The sequence below is a fragment of the Giraffa tippelskirchi genome, chromosome 5, assembly GCF_054371585.1.
Source record: "Giraffa tippelskirchi isolate mGirTip1 chromosome 5, T2T-mGirTip1v1.2.pri, whole genome shotgun sequence".
NCBI classification, from domain to species: Eukaryota; Metazoa; Chordata; class Mammalia; order Artiodactyla; family Giraffidae; genus Giraffa; species Giraffa tippelskirchi.
Window position 1 is genome coordinate 91,309,015 of NC_137279.1, and position 26,011 is coordinate 91,335,025.

Consider the following 26,011-nt stretch of genomic DNA (forward strand, 5'->3'; position numbering starts at 1 on the left):
TTAAAGCAAAACACAAACAAGCAAAAACGAAACAAAAAGCCCTATATGCTATATCAGTTCAGTTCAGTTGCTCAGTCCTGTCTGACTCTTTGCGACCCCATGAATTGCAGCACGCCAGGCCTCCCTGTCCATCACCAACTCCCGGAGTCTACCCAAACCCATGCCCATCGAGTTGGTGATGCCATCCAACCATCTCATCCTCTGTCGTCCCCTTCTCCTCCTGCCCCCAATCTTTCCCAGCATCAGGGTCTTTTCCAATGAGTCAACTCTTTGCATTAGGTGGCCAAAGTATTGGAGCTTCAGCTTCAACATCAGTCCTTCCAATGAACAACCAGGACTGATCTCCTTTAGAATGGACTGGTTGGATCTCCTTGCAGTCCAAGGGACTCTCAAGAGTCTTCTCCAACACCACACTTCAAAAGCATCAATTCTTTGGTGCTTAGCTTTCTTCACCATCCAACTCTCACATCCATACATGGCTACTGGAAAAACCATAGTTTTGACCAGACGGATATTTGTTGGCAAAGTAATGTCTCTGCTTTTAAATATGCTATCTAGGTTGGCCATAACTTTCCTTCCAAGGAGTAAGCGTCTTTTAATTTCATGGCTGCAAGCACCAAATGCAGTGATTTTGGAGCCCAAAAAATTAAAGTCTCACACTGTTTCCACTGTTTCCCCATCTATTTCCCATGAAGTGATGGGACCAGATTCCATCATCTTAGTTTTCTGAATGTTGAGCTTTAAGCCAACTTTTTCACTCTCCTCTTTCACTTTCATCAAGAGGCTCTTTAGTTCTTCTTCGCTTTCTGCCATAAAGATGGTGTCATCTGCATATCTGAGGTTATTGGTATTTCTCCCGGCAATCTTGATTCCAGCTTGTGCTTCCTCCAGTCCAGTGTTTCTCATGATGTACTCTGCATATAAGTTAAATAAGCAGGGTGACAATATACAGCCTTGACGGACTCCTTTTCCTATTTGGAACCAGTCTGTTGTTCCATGTCCAGTTCTAACTGTTGCTTCCTGACCTGCATACAGGTTTCTCAAGAGACAGGTCAGATGGTCTGGTATTCTCATCTCTTTAAGAATTTTCCACAGTTTATTGTGATCCACACAGTCAAAGGCTTTGGCATAGTCAATAAAGCAAAAATAGATGTTTTTCTGGAACTCTCTTGCTTTTTTGACGATCCAGTGGATGTTGGCAATTTGATCTCTGGTTCCTCTGCCTTTTCTAAAGACAGCTTGAACATCTGGAAGTTCATGGTTCATGTATTGCTGAAGCCTGGCTTGGAGAATTTTGAGCATTACTTTACTAGTATGTGAGATGAGTGCAATTGTGCGGTAGTTTGAGCATTCTTTGGCATTGCCTTTCTTTGGGATTGGAATGAAAATTGACCTTTTCCAGTCCTGTGGCCACTGATAAGTTTTCCAAATTTACGGGCATATTGAGTGCAGCACTTTCACAGCATCATCTTTCAGGATTTGAAATAGCTCAGCTGGAATTCCATCACTCCACTAGCTTTGTTCGTAGTGATGCTTTCAAGTAAGGCCCACTTGACTTCACATTCCAGGATGTCTGGCTCTAGGTGAGTGATCACATCATCTTGATTATCTGGGTCATGAAGATCTTTTTTGTAGAGTTCTTCTGTGTATTCTTGCCACCTCTTCTTAATATCTTCTGCGTCTGTCAGGTCCATACCATTTCTGTCCTTTATCAAGCACATCTTTGCATGAAATGTTATATCTGAAGGAAAGCCACTCAGAAAGTTAGAAGTGCAAGATTGGACAAAGACATATCAAGGTAGAAAACACTGAATGAAAGTGGAAAAGGCTAAGATATATGAGAAAGCTCTAAGTTTCATAAATCTTTGGAAGTAAATATCATGTCATCAAAATATCAATACTTGACACATGGACTGCAGGAAATGGAAGGAGAAATAAATTTAAAGACAATGACAATAACAAATGATACCTGTAGACCCGCAGTAGATCAAGCAGATTAAAAAATAAGGGTGCATATGAATCAAATAATATGATTAATAAGGAATTCCTAATAAATATACATTGACTCCAGTAACAGGGAATTCACTTTCTTTTAAGTACTCACAGATGATCTACCAAAATTGATCATATTTTAGGTCACATAGAAAACCTTAAAAAATTATAAATGTAATCAATTATTTTTAAAAATCATGAAATTAAGGGAAAATCCTTTCACCAAGCAACCAAAAAATTTCCTCTTTTAAAACATTTTTGAGGTCAAAGGAGAAAATAAAACTGGTATTATAGACTTGATAACAATTATAAACAAAACACTACCTATCAAAACTTAAGAGACTTGATTAAAACAGGTCTTAAAACAATTGGAAAAAGTACCAACAAGGAAAAATAAAAATAAATTAACTAAGCATTGAAACTAAGAACTTAGAAAAATATCACCAAAACCAATGAAGATAAAAGCAGACATTAATGAATGAATCAAACAGAAAACCCCAACAGAATATATGAATAAACTCAAAAGCTTTTCTATGAAAAATAGATAAACCACTGAATAGGCTAATCAAGAAAAAAGGGACAATGAATTAAACATACATCTTTTGAAAACCTCTATTAAATGGATGACTTTCTAGGAAAATATAAATTACTATTTCTTTTTCAAGAAGAGAAGGTTAAATAAACAGAACAATAATAGTGAAAAAAATTGAAAACATTATTGGAGAGCCATGTCTCCAAACATATCAAGCCAGATGGTTTCACTCACTAATATTTTTTAGTCTTCAAGAAGATAAATTTAGTAGTATTTGCATTTTTTTTAGCAATCACAGAGAAAGAAATCTTTCAAAATGATAAGAAACCAACACAGCATTCATCCAAGCTTTTCAAAGAAAGTGTAAAAAACTACAGACAAATCCTCATTATGAATACCTATGCAAAAATCTTACATAAGATACTATCAAATGGAATTCAGCAGGATATTAATATATATCACAACCAGATAAGGCTGTGATAATTATTCATTATAAGGAGAACTGTTGACAAAAAAATATATCTTTTCAGTTTTCTTCTTCCCATATCCACTCAGATTCAAAATTTAGTTATTAATTTCTAAAAGAAATCACTCACTCAAATATTTTTTGAGATCTAGGCAACCAACTCTAGAATTCTTGCCTAGAGAATCCCATGGATAGAGGAACCTGCCAGGCTACAGTCCATATGGTCGCAAAGAGTCAGACACAACTGAGTGGCTAACACTTTCACTTCCAGGCATTACTGAAGTTTGGGGGACTCATAGGATGGGTTACATCATGAAGCCTGTGGCTCTTTCCTTTTCTTCAGTTTTCACACCCAAATCTAATCAAGATACTCAGCAGAACAAAAGACCTCATGAATCAAGATTTTCCTGAAGGTGGAAGGGGGGTTCTGGAGGGGGAAAACATGTACACCCATGGTGGATTCATGTCAATGTATGGCAAAACAAATACAATATTGTAAAGTTAAAAAACAGAAAATAAACTAATTTAAAAAAAAAGATTTTCCTGAGAGGACCAATCAAGATGGCGGAATAGTCAAACAAGAAGCTCACCTCCTCCCACATTACATCAAAAATGTATCTACATGTGGAATGATTCTCACAGAATATATACTGAATGCTGGCAGAAAACCTCAGACTCTCAAAAGGGCAAGAACATCTCTAAATAACCCGGTAGGACAATATTCTCCTGAGAGATTAGCTTTTGTGAAAACACACACACACATACATGGGTAGTTTTTGTGAAAACACACACACACATATATGTGTGTGTGTGTTTTCACAAAAACTAATCTCTCAGGAGATTAGTGTTAATGGAATGTTACTATTGTATTTTTAAATTTAATGAACAGTATAAAATAATATGTAGCTTACAGTACAATAAACTAAAATATATTCATTCATATATAAAACATTTTAGAATTATCAGAATATTAACAGCAGTTACTTCTGAGTGTTAAAATTTTGGCTGATTTTTATTTTCTTTTTTGTATACTATTCTTTTTATAATGTGTTTTCTATTTGTAATTTAAAAAATATTTTAAAAAGAAATAAGAGCTACTTTCTTCCCAAGTCACTTGGAAACAAAATCAAATACCCACATTTTTATTTTGTGTTTTACATGCACATATTTTGTACCAGATGTAGGGCCCACCTCAATCAATTCCTTGCTTGTTTCATCCCAGGAGCTGCTACATCTGCTCAAGGGGACAGTATTGGGATCCCCAGGCAGTTCTGGAAGAGACTGGAAAAGCCAAGACCAGGCCAAGGTTTCAGTATAGAGGGAGACATTCTCTGAGCTTGGCTTCTTTGGGAGCTGGGTTTTGCTCCAGATGCAGGCACAGTTGATGCTTTGGCTCAGAAGAACAATTTAGAATCCTGCTGAGGGGTCAAGCGAGCCACAGGTAAAGCAGGTTAAGGTCTGTCCAGACCCACAAGGTCACCCAGGGCTGGGAGGTCAAAAAGTAGAGATTCTGAGGTCTGCGGGCCTCCAGTCTCCATATCTTCAAAAAGAACTAAGCTAGAATACTGTAGAGAAAAGGGAATAGGTGGTAAGGAGAGGATGAGCCAAAACGGGATTGTCTGGACAAACTCATGGGGTCTTCCTGGAGAGGTGAGGTCCAGGATATGGAAGAGGGCCAACCCTGAGTTTCAGACCTCCCCTTTCATGGAGATCATCCAAAATCAGCAAGCAGTAGCAGGCCCCAGAGACTTCTTCCCAGATTTTGCTCTTCACCACAGATCTTTATGAATGATGAGTGTTTGATCTCGTCCCAGCTCTGTAACTGTACCAGGTATTATTACAGTTTTCTGACAGAGATCATGTGCTTCAGAGAAGTTTGATGCTTATAGGGCTGGTAAGTGGGGGAGGCAGGACTCAAGCTCTGTATAGTTGACACCAAATCCTGGATCCTTTCCAGTTTCCAAAGCTGATTCCATTTCCCTGAATGAGCCACAGGCCTTTACATATTCCTAAAACTGGACATTGGCTCAATAGTTCTAAAAGCTTCTTCTCACCACCTCTGGAAGGATGCCCAGGAAGTTGGGGTGCTCCACCAGAGACATGACCTGGGGCTGGGCCTGTGGTAGCAGTCCCACTGGCTTCTGCTCTTGTTACAGGCTCGATAGAATCTTTGGGAAATGCAGTGGACTTTATTTTACTTCCACCCTCAATTTGTGGCCTGGTTTCCTTGAAGACCCAGAGTCTTTGCACATTCCCCACTCCCTGTCTCATTAGACTCCAAGGAAGGAAAAAGCACTTGCATCTTCCCTACCAAACACTCCTCTTATTTGGGGATTTGTTTCGATGAGTAGAGGCATTTCACGGAGAGTACAGTAGAGCTGATGGGATTAGGTTAGAACATCGAACAATCTAATCCCACCACCTCTAATCAATCTATATTGATTAGAACAATATAAGCAGTGTGATATCAATTAAAATCACTCAACCTGTGTAATTTTACGGTTTCATAATTATATTTCCTGGCATTATTATTTTCCTGGCATTTCACTCACTGCTGTGAAAATGCCAGTATCTTGTCTTTCAAAGTGGCAGATACAGGCTACTAACAGAATGTGTAGGAGAATCCTTTATAACTCTGGACTGCCTAATATGAACTAATGATGTTTTCCTGACCACATGCTAATGTAGAATGAGTGAGTGGTTCTGAAGGCAGCAGGAGCAACAGTGACTAGCAAGGTGAGTTGGAGGCAGCATAGAGAAGGGCCTTGAAGTGGAGTAAGCCGGTTCCCATTCACCAGGCCCTGCCATCACCTACCTTCACACACTGCGCCTGCATCCTCATCGTGCCCACAGTCAAAGGTCTCAACCTGCTCACATTCAGCCAGCGCTTCTTCTGTCCCATTGCACAGGGCTACCTGAATAAATACAGGCTGGTCCTCTTTTGCCACTGGCAGATACAACATGCCTGCAGGTGTGTGCTTGGCTGCTCCACAGCCCAGCTCCCGGCACACCACGGCCACATCCTTCATGTCCCAGCCGTCATCACACACGGTGCCCCAGCAACCTTCCTTTTCCACCTCTACTCGCCCTTCACAACGGTGGGGACCATTCATCAAGCGTATTTTAGGTGGAAATTCTGCGAACAGAAGGAGTCAGAGCACACTCAGAAATGTCCTCTTAGGGCAGCTTCCAGTGTTAAGAGAGGTTGTTTGATAGTGGTGGTGGTGTGTGGTATGAGGCAGAGGACTTGCTAAATCAGGAATCACCAAACTTTGCTCTATCCCATGCCATTACCATCTCCTAAAACATCCCACCCCACCTAAGGTCCCCACTCAAAGTCACCTGGGAAAAGGCCTTTCTTTCTGAAAACAAGGAAATACAGGCACATAGAGACTTATGGTTTGACTTTTATGAGCTCAAAAAGATCTTAGAAAAAGAAGAGTCCAGAATCAGGTCTTTCCTAAAATTGGATACTGAGGCTTGGAATAAAGAAAGGCCTAGAATAGGTCAATTTGAGTTACTCAGTTTTCTTTTGCTCCACTCTGTTGCTGACTTTACCAGTCACAGGCCCGTATTCTCTGTAGAGGAAAAGGATGAACACATCACATGGACTGGTTAATCTCTATTTATTTGTTTTTTGTTGTTGTTGTTTTATTTTTTTGCTTTTTAAACTGGAGTAATTGTTTTTAATTTATTTATTTAAGTTGAAGGGTAATTACAATATTGTGTTGGTTTCTGCTATACATCAACATGGATCAGCCATAGGTATATAAATGTGCCCTTCCTCTTAAGTCTGCCTTCTACCTCTCACCCTATCCCACCTCTCTAGGTTGTCACAGAACCCCGGTTTGAGTTCCCTGAGTCATATAGCAAATACATTAGTGTATATGTTTCCATGCTGCTCTCTCCATTTGTCCCACCTTCTCCTTCTTATCTGCCCCTGCCCCATGTCCATAAGTCTATTCTCTAGTCTGTGTCTAAACTGGAATAATGTTTAAAGAGACTCTTTTCTCAGGTACCTGAACACCAATGTTCATTGCAGCATTATTTACAAAAGCCAAGACATGGAAACAACCTAAATGTCCATTGACAGATGAATGGATGAAGAAGATGTGGTACATATATACAATGGAATATCACTCAGCCATAACAAACGATGGAATAATGTCATTTGTAGCAACATGGATGGACTTAGAGATCATCACACTAAGAAATGTTAGACAGAGAAAGACAAATATCATATAGTGTCACTTATACATGGAATCTAAAAATAAAAGGCTATAAATGAATTTACCTACAAAACAGAAGTAGACTCACAGACATAGTAAACAAACTTATGGTTACCAAATGGGAAAGTGGTGGAGGGATAAATTAGGAGGTGGGAATTAACATATTCACACTACTATACATAAAATAGATAACCAACAAGGGCCTACTGTAAAGCACAGAGAACTCTACTCAGTATTTTGTAATAGCTTGTAAGGGGAAAGAATCTTAAAAGGAATATAAAACAGAATCACTGTGTTGTATGCCCGAAACTAAAATGACATTGTAAATCAACTACACTTCAGTTAAAAAAAATTTAGGGACTTCCCTTATAGTCCAATGGTTAAGACTCTGTGCTTCCACTGCAGGGGGTGTGGGTTCAATCTCTGGTCAGGTAACTAAGATCCTGCATATCACGTGGCTCAGCCAAATTTCTTTTTTCAATTAAAAATTTTTTTAAATAATTAAAAAGATTCTTTGGGATATCTAGCAGAAAGGAGGGATATAAGATTGAAGATGTCAGTGGTCAGCTCTGCCTGTCTGAGAAGTTAATGGAGAAATGCAGAGGAAAGAGGGGAGGCAGAGACAGAACTCTTTGCCAGTCACACATTAAGCCATGTCCATTCCTGACCCCTCTCACCAACTTTACTTTTTTTTTCTGGCCCAAGCCTGTTTGTATGGGATTCCTGTCATTTGAAACAAAAATGCCCCATTTTACACAGTCAATTACCAAGTTCATGAGAAAGCCCCTATAAAAACCTAAGTTTCTAAGAATTATAAGTAATAATGTGAATATGATTCTCAAAAATATCTTGAAAAGAGCAAACATACGTAAGACTCTATAGAAACTGAATACATCAAACAACTTGCTTAATTTAATAGAAAAATAAAAACTGAACTTTGCATATCCTAAATAGAAAATTCACATGCTTTTCAAATTCCATTTATAGCATTTAGAAAAAATGTTAACTGTGTGTTATTTCAAAAGACATTATTAGTAAATCCCCAAATGATACAGACCATATTCTTTGATAAAATTTAATGCAGGGATAATAGAAAATCTACAATAAAAAGTTTTTAGAAAAGAAATTTATAAGAATCTAAAAAGATATACAGATGAACTTATCTACAAAACAGAAATAGAGTTACAGATGTAGAAAACAAGTTTATGGTTACCATGGGGTAAGTGGGGGAGGGGTAAATTGGAAGACTGGGATTGACATATACACTTTACTATATATAAAATAGATAACTAATAAGATCTACTGTATAGCACAAGGAATTTGACTCAATACTCTGTAATGACCTATATGGGAAAATAGTCTAAAAGAGAGTGGATATATGGACATGTATAACTGGTTGGGGCTTCTTCCTAGATGGCAAAGTGGTAAAGAAACTGCCTGCCAATGCAGGAGATGCAAGAGATGTGGGTTCGATCCCTTGATTGGGAAGATGCCCTGGAGGAGGAAATAGCAACCCACTCCGGTATTCTTGCCTGGAGAATCCTCATGGACAGAGGAGCCTGGTGAGCTACAGTCCATAGGGTGGCAAAGAGTAGGACACAACTGAAGTGACTTAGCACGCATGCATGCACAACTGGTTCACTTTGCTGTACATCTGAAACTAACATGACATTGCATATCAACTATACTCCAATAAAAATTAAAAAAGAAACTAATAAAAGAGGATAAAAATCTATTCATAATAAATTATTAAGTTTCAGGCTATAAAATTAAGTGAAACACAAATTTTACATACTTTGGAAATTAAACAAATGAAAATATTATACATCAAAATCTGTAGGATGAGATGAAAGTGGTACTTAGAAGGAACTGCTGCTGCTGCTAAGTCGCTTCAGTCGTGTCCGACTCTGTGCGACCCCATAGACGGCAGCCCACCAGGCAAACTATACAGTTTTAAATTCATTTATTAGGAAACAAAGTTGAAAAATGAATAAGCATTTGCTTAAGAAATTAAAGAACCACATAAAATAAACTGAAAAGGAAGAAAGATATATTGAAGATAAAGGAGAAACAAATGAATCAGAAAACCAAAACTCAAATATACTTGAATAAAAAAACTAAGCTTGGTTCTTTAAAAAAGAGCAATGAAATTGACAAGCATATGGCAAATATGATTAAGAAAAAGAGATCACACAAACTAGAAATAAGAGAGCATAAATGCATATATAAAGGCTGTTTCAAAATTAGATGAGAATACTATGGACAACATTCTGTGATATATTTAGGTATAATCATCTAGATTATTTTAACAAGGAATAGGAAATTTGAAGACTAATAAAAAAAGATTTGACAGTGGAGGTAAGAATTTAAGAAGCTCAGAATGTTGTTTGGGCTAGTTCCAAAGACTTTGCAAATAGATAATTCCAATACGGTTTTAAACTGTTGCAGAGCACAGAAAATATGGAAAACCTCTGAAAACATTCTTATGAGGCAAACCTATCCCTGAAACCAAAATTAGTTCAAAAAAGAAAACTCATAAATAAAGATGCAAACATTTGAAATAAATGTTAAGTTGTACGTAGCTGCTACCTATGATATAATGACTGAGAAGGGTTTATAGCAGGAATTCAATGATTATTCCATATTAAGAAACTTATTAAGGCACTTCTCCACAATAATAAATTAAAGGGAAAAAATATTATATATACAGCCATCATTTTAAAATAGTGGCAAGGAGCAGTTTTTCAATTCTGCAGTTCTAGCCTAGAGTTTCATCTTCGCACCTACTCGCTGTGTGACGGTGGGTAAGTTACTTATTCTAAACATCATTTCCTCATTAGTAAAATGAAAGTTGTCAATGGAGAGTGAATGAGAGAATCCTAGTAAAGTTTTGAATCCTAGAATCTGGTTTGTTCATGGGGTTTTCCCTGTTTCCTTAAGTACTGACGAGGTTTGGTTGTAGCTCCTTGCTCGCTGAGAGCTCTGAATATGCAATCATCTTTGTCTCCTCTCTCCATGCCTCACTTACAGCACTCCCAGGGCTGACTTGATCCTAGTGCAGTATCTATTTCACACCTATCTGATGATGTAAGTGGAAGGGAAACCGGAAGGCCAGTGACCGCAGCTGTTCAGACACGTGAGAAGGAGAGACAGGGAGAACTGACAGCTGCTTTTGTTGAACTCCGATTCCTCGAGGGGGAGGAAAACACATGGAAAGGACACACAAGCCATTGTTTGGCATAACGGCAACTAGTGCCCTGGAAGGAGACGGTGGACTTGTCCTACCTGCGACGTGGAGTACCGCCACGTCACTGCGCTGGGCCCCCAGGCCGTTGTCGGCCTCGCAAGCATAGGTCCCAGAATGCTTTGCGGTCACAGAGAGTTTGAAGGAAGCTCCTCCTCCAAAAGGTGCAGAGGTGTTCCCCAGGGGAACATTTTCATGATAAAACCGGTATAGAATGGGGGGAGATGCTCTCTTGTCCTCACAGCGAAGCTCCACCACGTCCCCAGTCAAGGACTGGGCTCCAGGAACACTGAAGGTGAGGACAGGACGTGACACTGGAACTGATAAAGGACGGTTCATCAGAGAGGGTCTCTTGAGCAGGCACAGACTTATAACCCACTCTCTCTATTCTCATTGTATCCACACAGTACCTCTCAAGCCCTAGGGTTTCTTTCCCACTATCGCACCTTCTGATCTAACGCTGCAGGGACGGTTCCCTATGGAGCTTTGACAATTTCCGGGGAGGAATTCTGGAGACCATACGTCTGACCCAGCCTCGTAGCCTGCTTCCTGTCTCCCCTTGTCATCGTCCTTCGGCTCTTGTGCCCCTGTTGTCACTGCTACCGCTGCCACCACTGTTGCAATAACAATCCTAGCATGTTAATGGCTTCCTAACCTCTTCACAGCCCTGATTCTTATCCTTGGAACATCCTCACTGCCACAGAAGGAAACCAATCGCAGTTGGGACTCTCCGGCTAATTAGGAGCATGGACGGAGGAGCCTGGTGGGCTGCAGTCCATGGGGTCGCTAAGAGTTGGACACGACTGAGTGACTTCACTTTCACTTTTCACTTTCATGCATTGGAGGAGGAAATGGCAACCCACTCCAGTGTTCTTGCCTGGAGAATCCCAGGGACGGGGGAGCCTGGTGGGCTGCTGTCTATGGGGTCGCACAGAGTCGGACACTACGGAAGTGACTTAGCAGCAGCAGCAGCTACTTACTTCTCACAGTGACGTTCACTGCCTTGCTCTGGATGAGGCCGTAGCCATTGTCAGCTGTGCAGTAGTAGCGCCCGGCATGGCTCACCCGGATAACGGGGATCTCCAGCTCTGCTCTCTGGGAGCGCTGACTTTTCTGCCCCAGACTCTCTCTTGTGTCCTCTCTGTGCCAAGATAACGTGGTTTTCCCGGTGCCTTTGGCCACAGAGCAGACAAGGACCAGCGTCTCCCCTTCAACCACCTGGTCTCTCTGGGGCTGTGTCTCCAGGAACACTCCAGACACAGGGATTCCTGTGTGAACACAGGAGGAAGGGTGAGGGCCTGGAGTGGAGGCTGATACCACCTGCTGAGTATTATGGCAGGCGGAGCTGGTGGGATGTTTAGGCAGAGAAGTATTTTTTTATCAGGGAGGGTACATGCTGAGGGCCCTCAGGCAGGATCACCTTGCTCCTGAATGCTCTAAAAATTCCAAGTGGCACTTCCTCCACACTCATTAGCCTTTGCAAATGACCACAGCCCTTAGCGATCTTGCTCCTTCCTGATCTCCAGATAAACTCAGGACAGAAGGAGTGATGGGAAAGGGACTAACAGGGGAGTCCCCACCCACTTCCACCATTTATTCATTGCATGATCTTCATAGATCAGTTAATCTCTCTGATCCTCAGTTTTCTCAAAGGTAAAGTGTGGATAATCATACCAACTTCATAGCGTTCTCATGAAGATGAAACAGCATGCATTTACAAAGAACCTGTTACACTGAAGATGTCCAGCAAATGGTGGCTGTTACTGGTACTATTCTCCACTGATGTGGTTGAGATAGGAAATGTAACTGATACCAGAGTGCCTGGGTTCAGATTCCAGCTGTGCTGCTTATTTGCTGGGTTCCCTTGGGGCAGGCCACCAACATCTCTGTGCTTTCTTTTCAGTTCATGTGTAAAGTGAGGATGACATAATATCCACTTTACAAATAATTTTCACCTACTTCACAGGGTTACTCTGAGGACTAAATATAAAACTGCTCTGATCAGTGCCTTCCTAGTACTTGATAAACTTTCTACAAATCTTCTCTGCAAATATTTCTGAGGACCAGAGGGGTTCTGAATTGAATATAACAGCTTGGTTTCAGGTTAGCATTTAGTTAACTTTTAATAAATGCTGAGGATTCTTATTGATATTTCTTGCATCATCATTATCACCATCATCACTTTGTTCCTTCTTTGCTCTTCAGTTCAGTTCAGTCGCTCAGTCGTGTTCGACTCTTTGCAACCCCATCAATTGCAGCACGCCAGGCCTCCCTGTCCATCACCAACTCCTGGAGTTTACACAGACTCATGTCCATCGAGTCAGTGATGCCATACAGCCATCTCATCCTCTGTTGTCCCTTCTCCTCCTGCCCCCAATCCTTCCCAGCATCAGGGTCTTTTCCAATGAGTCAACTCTTCACATGAGATGGCCAAAGTATTGGAGTTTCAGCTTCAACATCAGTCCTTCCAATGAACACCCAGGGCTGATCTCCTTTAGGATGGACTTGTTGGATCTCCTTGCAGTCCAAGGGACTCTCAAGAGTCTTCTCCAGTGCCACACTTCAAAAGCATCAATTCTTCAGCACTCAGCTTTCTTCACAGTCCAACTCTCACATCCATCCATACTGGAAAAACCATAGCCTTGACTAGACGGACCTTTGTTGCCAAAGCAATGTCTCTGCTTTTTAATATGCTATCTAGGTTGGTCATAACTTTCCATCCAAGGAGTAAGCGTCTTTTAATTTCATGGCTGCAGTCACCATCTTCAGTGATTTTGGAGCCCAGAAAAATAAAGTCTGCCACTGTTTCCGCTGTTTCCCCATCTATTTCCCATGAAGTGATGGGACCAGATGCCATGATCTTAGTTTTCTGAATGTTAAGCTTTAAGCCAACTTTTTCACTCTCCTCTTTCACTTTCATCAAGAGGCTTTTTAGTTCCTCTTCACTTTCTGCCATAAGGGTGGTGTCATCTGCATATCTGAGGTTATTGATATTTCTCCCAGCAATCTTGATTCCAGCTTGTATTTCTTCCAGCCCAGCGTTTCTCATGATGTACTCTGCATATAAGTTAAATAAGCAGGGTGACAATATACAGCCTTGACGTACTCCTTTTCCTATTTGGAACCAGTCTGTTGTTCCATGTCCACTTCTAACTGTTGCTTCCTGACCTGCATACAGGTTTCTCAAGAGACAGGTCAGATGGTCTGGTATTCCTATCTCTTTCAGAAGTTTCCACAGTTTATTGTGATCCACACAGTCGAAGGCTTTGGCATAGTCAATAAAGCAGAAATAGATGTTTTTCTGGTACTCTCTTGCTTTTTCGATGAGCCATCGGATGTTGGCAATTTGATCTCTGGTTCCTCTGCCTTTTCTAAAACCAGCTTGAACATCTAGCTGGCTTAAATGTGCCTCCTAGTTGGGGGTCATTCTCTGCAGACAGAGACCATGATTTATCTCTTGGTTCACTGAGCATTCCTTAGTGCTAAGCATACATAAATGCTCCAGAGAGATTATTTTTTTTTTTTTAAACTACTTCTTTACTTTTTAAAAAAAATTATTTTTTAAACTATTTTAAAATACATATGTAAATTATACATAAAATACATATGTATTTTAAATTTATTTATTTGGCTGCTCTGGATCTTGTTCAGCTTGTGAGATCTTTTAGTTGCGGGGTGGCTCAGATGATAAAGCATCTGCCTCCAATGCAGGAGACCCGAGTTTGATCCCTGAGTCAGGAAGATCCCCTGGAGAAGGGAATGGCAACCCACTCTAGTATGCTTGCCTAGAGAATTCTGTGGACAGAGGAGCCAAGTGGGATACAGTCTATGGGGTCGCAAAGAGTTGGACGCGACTGATCGACTAACACTTCCACTTTCTATGGGATCTAGTTCTCTGACCAGGGGTTGAACCTGGGCCCCCTGCATTGAGATCATGGAGTCTTAACTGCTGGACCACCAGGGAAATCCTATTATTTTTTTTTCTGATAAGGAGAGCAGAACTATTGGGAAATGATGCAATGGTAGCAGTTAATAAAGCAGAGCCTGATTGGGTCATTGTAGCCCTCACAACCACAGGCATAGAGGCAGCACAGTTGAAATGAAGAACACAGGTCTGAATGGGAACTACAGTTCTTCTCTGCCCACCCAGCCTAGCAGCCCAGTACCAGTGCTCACTTTGCACTTGTATATAGGACTGGTGACTCTGCTTTGAGACACTGTGAGATACTGTCATTGCCTCACACCAGCAATATCCTGAGTCTTCTTTCCATATTGCTGAGATCCAAAACTCTGGTGAGTCCCAGTCTGACCTCAGGGTGTAGCCATCCCTGTAGAAGGAGTAGTGAAGTTGAGTCTCTGATCTGTCTGCAGGGAGCTGGGTACCACAGGACAGGGTTACTGAGGCTCCCTCAGTGGGCTGCAAGGGTCTGGTTGTCAGTTGAGGTGCTGGAAACAGCTCTGGAGGGAAGAATTAAACAGAGGCCACCAGTCAGTGAGGTATAGAATTCCTATTGAGGAGTGCCTTTTCAGCCCCAGTGAGCAGGAAACAGGCCCAGACTCTAGGACACGCAGCCACCCACCATTTCTCCCTTCCTGGGTGGTCTTCTCTGCTCTGCACTCTGCTCCTTCCACACAGGCCCTACTCCTTCCTAGTCTCATTCACTTAAACAGTGAGACCCTTACCTTGGACCGTGAGCCATACAGATCTTGTTTCTTCTGTGTCATCTATAAATAAGAATACTTTCCTTTTTGCCTTACAATAATAGGAGCCGCTGTCACTGAGTCTTGCATTTGAAATGATATAGGTGTTGTAATAAGTGGGTAGCCAAGCTCCATCTTTGTAGAACATCAGTCTCTTTATTTTATTATTGTCTCTGCCAGAGCACCTCACCACCACCTGGTCTCCTTCATAGGCATAGTATGGCATATCAATACTCAGCCAGTCTGCAAAAGATGCAAAAATATCTATGATTCCAAGGCTCCCCACCCCCATCCCAGCCCTCTAGCTTCTGTTCATAAGGCAGAGGGATAGTGCAAACTCATACACAAGAAGCTGGGCAGCCAGGACCTACTGGCTCTCTTGGCTTCCTTGCTCAGCCAAGGTGAGCGCTGTTTCACTTAGTGACATCTTTTGTCTTCCACACGTCCTAATAGCTTCATGTCTATTAAAAAGATTTTGATCCCTTTTTTTTTCTGGGTGCCAATACTTTTCTGGAACAAATATGGAGTTAAAACAGTTCCACTTAACATCCCCTAATATCCATTCAAGGTGACCTCATATCCCTGTGGCAGCCATAATTAACTTTTGCTTTTGTCAATCCTTAGAGGCTCAGCCCAGGAGTACAATTCAAAAAGCTTCCCTTTGTCGTTCTCCTTGGATGAAACAATCTGGGCCACTGAGATATCAGCCCTGGGATCTACAGCTTCAATATTCGTAATTCCCCACTTGGATGCTTTTTTCAGAGGCATCTGGATGATCCCTAAGAGAAGAGAAGTGGGCTCCTCTACTTGTCCAGGTCATTGCCTCCCCATATACGAGAGTGGTCACCAGAGAGCGAATGAACAGCTCCGTGTTTTGAATCTGCCCCAGGAGGGAAAACAAACAATACAGTGGAGAGGAGCAAGAAGACTATTGCCTGAAAGTCTGTGCAGAAAGAAGGGGGAGTCAACCACCACACTGCTCTGTGATTCAACCCTGCAGACTTGGGTTTTCTTGGGGAAAAGTTTTTGGCTGACAGTGGAACTAGAAATGCAGGTTTAAAAATCAATTTGGAATTGCCGTTCAGTTCAGTTGCTCAGTCGTGTTCGACTTTTTGCGACCCCATAGACTGCAGCACACCAGGTTTCCCTGTCCATCACCAACTCCTGGAGTTTACTCAAACTCATGTCCATTGAGTCGGTGATGCCATCCAACCATCTCATCCTCTGTCATCCCCTTCTCCTCCTGCCTTCAATCTTTCCCAGCACCAGGGTCTTTTCAAATGAGTCAGTTCTTCACATCAGTTGGCCAAAGTACTGGAGTTTCAGCTTCAACATCAGTCCTTCCAATGAACACCCAGGACTGATCTCCTTTAGGATGGACTGATTGGATCTCCTTGCAGTCCAAGGGACTCTCAAGAGTCTTCTCCAACACCACAGTTCAAAAGCATCAATTGTTTGGCATAGTACATTGCGATATTGTAGTACATTGGGATAAATTGCAAGGAAAATATTTGTTGTTCTGATGTAAAATCTAATCCCCGGTCTGAACTTTGGATCATTCCCCTTCAGTGTAAACAGAGGCAGTGCCAGACATGAAGGAAAAAAGTGGGAAAAGAGACTGCCCTTGAGAGGGTTTTCTTATGCTGTCTGCCCAGCTCACCCCTTCAGCCATGAGTTTATGATGGAGGGAAGGAGTGCTAGGTTTCAGTGTCTTGTCTCGTGATGTCAAGACCGAGTCTTCAAATTGGGATCAATGAAAACTCCAATCCAAAAAGATCCTTGCACCCCGATGTTCACAGTGGCACTGTTTGTAATGGAAGCAACCTAAATGTTCATTGACAGATGACTGGATAAAGAACATGTATATGTATATTAATATGGATGTACACACACAATTGAATATTATAGTTGTTGTTCAGTTGCTAAGTTGTGTCTGACTCTTTGCAACCCCATGGAATGTAGTACACCAGACTTCCCTGTCCTCCACTATCAGTGGATACTACTCAGTCATAAAAGAGTGAAATAATGCCATTTGCAGCAACATGGATGGATCCAGAGATTATCATACTAAGTGAAATAAGTCAGAGAAAGGCAAATACTATATATCACCTATATGTGGAATCTAAAATATGATACAAATGGACTTATTTATAAAACAGAAGCCACTCACAGACATAGAAAGCAAATTTATGGTTATCAAAGGTGAAAGGGGGAAAAGGATAAATTAGGAGTTTGGGATTAGTAGATACAAACTACTATATATAAAATAAACAACAAGTGTTTACTGTGTAGCACAGGGAAACATATTCAATATCTTGTAATAACTTATAATGAAAAAGAATGTATATCTATAACTGAATCACTTTGCTGAAAGCCAGAATCTAACAAATTTGTAAGCCAACTATACTTCAATTAAAAAAAATGCAAAGTGGGATTCATAAGGAGGTGGAGAGAAAGCTTTCATATTATGATAAACATTTTCTTATCTTTTAAATTTTCTGTTTTTGTTGTATTTTACAACATTCACAGTCAGTATAGGAATCTATAGCTATATAATTGGAGAAGTAAAAGGTGGCCCATCCCAGTATTCTTGCCTGTGAAATCCCATGGATAGAGGAGCTTGACAGGCTACAGTCCATGGGGATGCGAGAGTAGGACACAACTTAGGGACTAAACCACCACCACCACCATATATGTAACACATTAAAGGTACATGCTCAAAATTTTTTCTTGATAGAACAAAATGATCAAATAAGTTCAGAGACAACTACTCCATATTTTTTAGCTACTTCAAAAGTCCCACCATTAGGCTAGGAGGTTGGAGTGGGTGGTGGGGGTCATAAGTATTGATAAAGAAAAAGAAGTCTTAAGTCCTTCTGGAGACCAAAAGTTTTCTTCCTCAACTTTGATAATAGGCAAGGTTGTGCTTCCCTGATAGCTCAGCTGGTAAAGAATCCACCTGCAATGCAGGAGACTTCAGTTCGATTCCTAGGTTGGGAAGATCCACTGGAGAAGGGATAGGCTACTCACTCCAGTATTCTTGGGCTTCCCTTGTGGTTCAGTTGGTAAAGAATCTGCCTGCAATGTGAGAGACTTCAATTCGATCCCTGGGTTGGAAAGATCCCCTGGAGAAGGGAAAGGCTACCCACTCCAGTATTCTGGCCTGGAGAATTCCATGGACTGTATAGTCCATGGGGTTGTAAAGAGTCAGACATGACTGAGTGACTTTCTCAGTGAAGATTACAGAAATTAAATCAACTTAATTAAAGAAGTATTTGAAAAATAAGATTTAAGTGACCAATTTGGTAATATTGACAAGAGTTGGAGTTAGACAAGAAATGTGACTACAGGTCACACAGAATCTGGAACAAAGATTGGACCCTTTTCCCTGTTTATTTACAGACCCATTCCTTTGAGGGCTTCTCAGGTGGTGCTAGTGGTAAAGAACCTGCCTGCCAGTGCAGGAGACATAAGCAACTTGGGTTCAATCCCTGGGTCAGGAATATGCCCTGGAGGAGGGCATGGCAACCCACTCCAATATTCTTGCCTGGAGAATCCCATGGACAAAGGACCTTGGTGGGCTACAGTCCATAGGGTTGCACAGAGTCAGATACAACTGAATTGACTTAGTATGCATGCAGGCCATTCCCTTGAAGAAGGTACCATTGTACATATGTACACATTATACCATAATTTCAGTGAGTTCACTGGATCCTGTGAAGCTGATTCAGAGACCCTCTAATGTGTTAAGAACACTTTTTCTTAAAATAACAAAATATAATGTAATTTATATCATTAGATATAAAAGTACTAGATTTACAAGTATCACTTTCCATTCCTATAGCAGGATGAATACTTTCTCAAAGGAATCATTAAAGAATAAAATGTAACTTCTCAGGTTAATATAAAAGCAAACTTTCTTTTTCATTACATTAGAATTTTAATTAAAAAAAAGAAAGAAAAACAAGTTAGACATGGGTAGTTTGCAATCCAAATATAAGACTGAAGGAAGTTCTTGTTTTTTTGCACAGCATCTCCCTAGCCCATTGGTTTTCTATTATAAATATTTTCCATCACTGCCTCTAGTGCTTCTGGTGGAGGCTACTGAGCTCCTGTGGATGAAACCAGGAGAACATTTTCCCAATACTACATTGCATGATTTGCTTTCTCTTCATAGTTAAATTCTTTCCTGTCCCAGGGCTTAATAGTAGAGGGAGAGGCATTCATTGCCTTGGAGTGCCAGGGTATGGTCTTTTGCTCATCAAGCAGGCATGTAGCAAAGATGAATGTGACATCAGAGCATTCCTGCCCCAGCTAGGACCAGGGTGAGACACTGACCTCCTGCTCTCTTCACCCTAGTCCAAGCCCTGATCTCCAAAACCCTCACCTAAGAGGCTGGGGGAAGTGTTATCTTCCTTGCATAACATACTAACTATGGTTCCTAGAGATCTAAAAGAACAACACAAAAATAGTAACTCACCTGATTGCACGCTGATAGGAGCTGTGGGGGAATAGAGTCAGAGAGGTTAGTACAAGACTACAAGACCAGAATAAAGATTTTTTTTTTTTAAAGTTATAGCTCTCTAAAAATATTCCCAACAATTCTTTCCCCCTTTCCTTCTATCCCTTTTTCCCTCTACCCCTACCCTCCCTTCTCTTCTATCCTCCCTCCCTCAGTTCTTCTATTTTTCCTCCTATCTCCCCTTCCTACCTTCACAACACTCCTGTAGAATAGAATGTTTGTTTTGTAAGACAAAAACACTCTGTAAACACAGACCCTCTCCTTTACCAGAAGTTGGTTATTTTGCAAGCAAATTCTCAGAAGTTTCATGACTTACTTTCTCCTCTCCCACCTTCTCTTTTTAAGACTGATTTTTGTTTGTTTGTTTTTTTATTTTGAGATACATTGCCTGCCTGGTGGCAACACACAAACCAGGAAGGGTCGGGAAGGAAATGAAGGTGTCCTCTTGGCACTGTTTCTCCCTTTTTCCCTATTTAGATCTAGTGCTGTATTTGCATCCATATACAAGAGTCATGGGTTCGGTGGCTCAGAGGTAAAGAATGCCTGCAATGAAAGAGATACAGGAAATGGTGGTTTAGTCCCTGGGAGGGGAAGATCCCCTGGAGGAGGGCATGGCAACCCACTCCAGTATTCTTGCCTGGAGAATCCCATGGACAGAGGAGCCTGTGGGCTACAGTCCATGGGTTCTCAAAGAGTCAGACACGACTGAAACGACTGAGCGTGCACGCATACGCACAAGAGTCATACTAATCAGCAAAAAACACAATCTCGTCTCTGGGTAGCAAGTATTGAAGCCTATCCAAAACCTAAGTCTAGGAAAGTTGGAGTTTAACCAAAAATGTTGTGATTTGAAGTGGAAGTGGGGTTGGCGGCAGAGGAGGATTTAAATGGGCTAGAAATAGAATTTATCCTAGCAGAAAATTCCTTTGATATCCTTTTAAGAAGCTTTCCAATTTTGTTAGAGATCAAAGGAGAAATGGTTATTAAACAAAGGGAGAAGGCATTAGTATTTGGAAAAGAAACTCACAGTCTTTTGTTTTTCCTGGGAACCCTGCTCTGCAGTACTCATTTGCATATTACCTATCATTGGTCCTGAGTTAGAAACTAAAGCCCATTCCTACAAATCCTAGCAGCAGCAGAAGAGATTCTGGGTGCCCAGGTACAGGTGATTCTGCCCTGTGTGTGTGCATTAGTCACTCAGTGGGGTCCAACTACCCAATGAACTGTAGCCTATAGACTCCTCTGTCCATGGGATTCTCCAGGCAAGAATACTAGAGTGGGTAGCCATTCCTTTCTCCAGGGAATCTTCCTGACCTAGGGATCAAACTCAGGTCTCCTGCATTGGCAGGCAGATTCTTTACCCTCTGAGCCATGAGGGAAGCCCGGTTCTGCCCCGGCTGTCCCCAAATCCTGCTGCAGCATCCTCACCAAGGACCAGAAGCAAAGGCCACAGCAACATGAGGTTGGAGGTGAGAAGTTCTCCCAGTGACTGGTGCAGCTCAGGTCCCACAGCAGAATCCACAGTCTATCCCCATGGACTGTGAAGCCAGGATTGGGCACTATGGTTCAGGGATTTTATAGAAATAAAAAAAAGGAAGTAGGAAATATCTCTGTTTGACAATCAGCATTGTCCTCACCCTCAACCCCACATGTGCTGAGAAAGTAAATGTTGTTCTTCTGTTTTTGTTTTGTTTTGTTTTGTTTTTTTAGAGGAGTGGAGGCTGTGCTGGGTCTTGGTTGTGGTGTGTGGGCTCTAGAACACTCGGGCTCAGTAGTTGCAGTGTGTGGGCTTAGTTGCCCTGCATTATGTGGGATCTTAGTTCCCTGACCAGGGATCAAACCCACGTCTCCTGCATTGAAAGGCAGATTCTTAACCACTGGACCAACAGGGAAGTCTCTAAATATTCTTCTTTACAGACTTGCTCAGATATGTGTGTCTTGATTAGAAATGCTCCTTAAAATGTAAGATGCCTTCGCCATATAGCTAAGGTCCCTCTAGAGAAGCTTTCTAACTTGTTTTGACTCTGCCGTGACTGTTGACTTAATTCTGGACCTGCTAAAATTCATATTACCTGCATGGTTTTTTTCAAAGAGAAATCCCTTTTACCACTCAGAATGTATGGTCTGTTATGCAATTTCTAATATTGTGACACCATGCTAACACCACATGGATGCTGCTCTTTGGAGATCTGCTTTACCACATGAAGAAATAATAAGCATTTGTTAAAAATGATGGTGGATTAGAATGGTATTAGATGGTATTACGTAGTCCAGGAATTCAGGAGGATACAAATTCTGCCCAACCCAAGTCATCTCTGCCCATGAGATGTTCCAGACAGATAAAAGCAGAATGGAAAAAGTAATACACTCTGTGGCATTAACCTTGAGGTATTAGCCCCAAATTACTTTACAGTGATCTGAAGGGCTTTAACAACCACAGGAAAGGTCACATCTGTCTCCTCACATTCCAAAGGTCAAGAATCAATTTTGGAAGAGAGCTCTTGTATAAGGCTGGAAATAGGATCAAACTAGTGCTTAAAAGAAGAGACTTTAATGAAAGGACTGACTTATAGAGATGTGGACAGGGTTGAAATAACAAACTAAAGATGATGAGTCACCCCAAGGCCAGTCACAGTGGGACACTGTTTCAGCCTCCTGTACTGAAAAAGCAAGGGGAAGAAGGACAGTTACAAAAGCCCAGTGTGAACTGGAGTCACCAAGGAGGGGCCCCCAGGCAGAGCTGTGACTGTGGAAGGAAGCAGCTACTGCTGGAGATGAGGCACTGAGGCTGAGAGGGAGAGGGGAATGCCCCGACCTCTCCCTGCTGCCCTGTCTTCCCTTCGCATTATCTCTTCTATTGATGGAGTCCAACTGTAAGGCAGTGGGGCTGACTGATGCAGTGTGCAGGGGTCAGCAAACCAGGGTGCAGAGTAGCCGAGAAGGGCAGAGAATGAATCTAGGGTGGGATGAAAGTGGCTCAAATGGAGAATAACTTGTATAGACCTAAATGAGGGGAAAAGATTATACCAGCATTAGAAGCTCCTTCCCAGCAAAAACCTTTCTTTTTCCACGTTCCCCACATGGTGCTATCAGTTTGTGCATTGTTGAGATGAGACCAAAAAGATATTTAGGTGGGGCAAAACCTAAATATTATTATCTTGTAAGCCTTACCAGGGAGGAATATTGACAATGGAATAAACAAGGCAAATGAACACTTCTTCACTAGGAATTTGTTGGCTCACAAACGGCCCTCATACATGGAAGGCAAAGATAGATGAAGAAAGAGACAGACCATTCCAGATTGGTAGGTGGCAGGTTTAATAAACTAGGGAACTTATGGCCACAAGTAAGTGATTTTTGCACTCACCTGCCACATCTTAAGAGTTTATTTAGAGGCTTTAACTGGGTACAGGCATGTACCCCGTCCATATGATCTCAGTAATGCATTGCTGTCTCAAGGCTGCATCCTTGAAAATGGCTCCCACTGTGGGAACACAGAAGAGTGATGAGCCTACAGTTGTCTGAGTCCAGTTCTTGGGTCATTGACAGTCATGTGCTCTGATTACTTCCGTTAACATTTTACATTTGGAGATTGACTCTTACAACTTAATACAGCCTCTCTTGCACAGTGTGCCCTGAGTGGTCAGCAAGGGGTCTCACCAGCTTGGAGGTGGCTTGTTTGGCCGTTATCTGGCTGCACCAGAGTCAGATACCATGGCAGTAATAGAGGTACCTGTAAGAGAAAACACAAATCAAGATAATGATTCCTAACGTAAGTAACAGAGAAGGCAATGGCACCCCACTCCAATACTCTTGCTTGGAAAATCCCATGGACAGAGGAGCCTGCTAGGCTACAGTCCATGGGGTAGCTAAGAGTCAGACACGACTGAGCGACTTCACTTTCACTTTTCCCTTTCATGCAATGGAGAAGGAAATGGCAACCCACTCCATTATTCTTGCCTGGAGAATCCCAGGGACAGCGGAGCCTGGTGGGCTGCCGTCTATGGGGTCGCACAGAGTCAGACACGACTGAGGCGACTTAGCAGCAACGTAAGTAACAATTTTTTCCACTAACAGCCCCTATGATCCAAGTCAATGATTTACTAAGTCCCGCAGGATGGGGTTAGATCACTCAGAGTGTTTACTTGTGTTTTTATATGATTTAAAGATGATAACATTAGCATATCAGCTATGAACATACAACACTGTGGATCATGGCACAAATTTCTCCTTGTGAGGCAATAATAATGTCCATTTTATTTTGGAGGGCAGCTTTTCTCTTCTACTGAGAGCATTTCAGTGTTCAGTAAGGACAGGCTTTGCTGGCTGTCATTTAAAACTTGCTTGGTGAAGTTTGTAAGGACTTCTGTATATGCGGTAATGTCCTCCAGACCAATGGAGGGGACAGACAGTGGCCACAGGACTACAAAATGAAAAACAGAACCTCCCCACCTGACCTTGAGGAGAATGAAATTGATATCTAGGAACTTGACTTGATTGTGCACTGGGGGAGGTGGTAGTCAGGCCTGAGGAGATGGTCTGAGGGCAAAATATGCCAGAACAGAACTCCTACCTCCTCTCCTTTCTTAATAGGGTGTATCCCATTCCAGGTATAATGTGTTTCAACAAGTCCTGTTTATAGCAGGACAATAGGATCCCAATGGAGACTAAGTAGTTCTCCCTCACCCAAGAGTGCGAAGTAACTCACTCATCCTGGTGGGACAGAGACAGAAAGACAGGAGTACAGCCATTTTGGAAAAAGACCAGGGAATGCCTTGACCAAAACAGGCCTTATAAACTAAAGAACAAAGGCCCTGGGGACCCAAGTCTTAGAGACAAAAAACTAGGTTCACAGGAATAAAAAATTAGCTTTATCTCTGTTGCACTAACAAGTATACTTAGCTGCCATAAAACAGGAAGTTTTATGATTTTAACCTTATCTGTTCCTGTACTTTCTTGAAGAAAAGTCTCATACATTTCTTTCCCCTCATAGAAGCGCTTGTTCCCTATTCCTGACAGCCACTCTGGCATCTCCTGCTTCAGATCAAAGAAATCTGATGATTTCTGGAAAGTGCCAGTGTTCATGAGATAGACTCTCCCTTTTGTTATAAAAGGAGCTTGCCCTTTCTACTGGGGGAGCTGGTTCTTTAAAATTTCTTCTTCCTTCTTTATTCTGCGTAAGTTATCTCTTTTAAGAAAAAGCTTTGCATGCTTAGGAATCTTGTGGAGACCATATTCATTTCTATGATATTGCTGTCCAAGATTCTGGAAAAGGCCCAGTAACAGACGTTTCATGGAAAATTCCAGTAGACAATTCCTTGTCCAGGTGTCATGGGGCTTGGTGTTATCAGCAGCATAGCTCATTGATCCGGTGGCTATTTTCCATGATTTCCATACCTTCAGAGAATTTGGTGCCTCAGCAGGGCTCCTCAGTCTAGTGTATGGGGCAGCAGGCCCTGCTGGTTGAGCATTCAAATGTATTAAAGCCTGGGACATGACTTTAGTCTTCCTGGCCAAGGTGGTTTTACCTGTTAGTAATTTAATCTGTTTTAATATTCTCTCTCTCTCTTTTTAAATTAACCTGCAGCTTGCAGGTGATAGGGGAGATGGAACCTCCATTTAATGTCAAGTTCTTTTTCTCAATCTTCCATATCATGACTTTTGAAACATACCCCAAATGTCTATTTGACAAGTGTGCCTGTATATGGTGCTGTTTCTTCAGTCTTCTAATGGTAGTAGCCTGGTTTGCTTGACAATAGAAAAGAGCTTGAGTTAAGCCAGACACAGTTGCCAAACAAACCAAGGCATATTTAGAATCTTTCCTCAGAGAGAGGGGGGCAATATAACCAATTTGTCAGTCCCTCACCAGTTGGGAACTCTGGGGGATGGCTCCAGACTACTTTGGCAGTTGTCTTGGATTTTTTTTAGAGCACACAAAACGTGCTGATACTGTATTAGGCAAGTTGCTGTATTTTAAAGGCAATCTGGCATCTTTGGCACTATGCCATCCTACCCAGACATTATGGTGGGAACACTTTTATATGCACTTAATCTGCTGTATCTACTGAAGGGTCAGTTGCTAGGGCTTGTACTTAAGCTAGGGCATCAGCTTCCTAATCATCAGGAGGTGTCAGCCTCTAATGAGTTGGGATGTGGAAGATAGTGAAGATGGCCTAAGCCCTTGCGAACCCAAACGTCTTTCCCTTTTCACATCCCCTGACCAACAAGGGCATATTTATGATCATCCATCCCTGGACTCTTCATTGCTCAAACCAAGGGTTAATCACTATAGAAAAGCCTAACTGTCAGTAATAGGGATTAATGG

At 41.7% G+C, this 26,011-nt stretch overlaps 1 protein-coding gene across 1 annotated transcript in view; it reads right to left on the reverse strand.

Annotated features, from left to right (window-relative positions):
- LOC145507483 (Fc receptor-like protein 2) overlaps positions 1–21,145 on the reverse strand; it is a 62,746-nt gene extending 41,601 nt beyond the window's left edge. The window contains exons 1-7 of the mRNA XM_081494047.1: positions 21,115–21,145; positions 19,645–19,665; positions 15,147–15,407; positions 14,640–14,921; positions 11,444–11,731; positions 10,505–10,783; positions 5,806–6,126 (exon numbers count right to left, since the gene is read on the reverse strand). Of these exons, the coding sequence (XP_081350173.1) occupies positions 5,806–6,126; positions 10,505–10,783; positions 11,444–11,731; positions 14,640–14,921; positions 15,147–15,407; positions 19,645–19,665; positions 21,115–21,145 (1,483 nt within the window). The remainder of the gene's footprint in view (positions 1–5,805; positions 6,127–10,504; positions 10,784–11,443; positions 11,732–14,639; positions 14,922–15,146; positions 15,408–19,644; positions 19,666–21,114) is intronic.
- Positions 21,146–26,011: the final 4,866 nt, after the last annotated feature.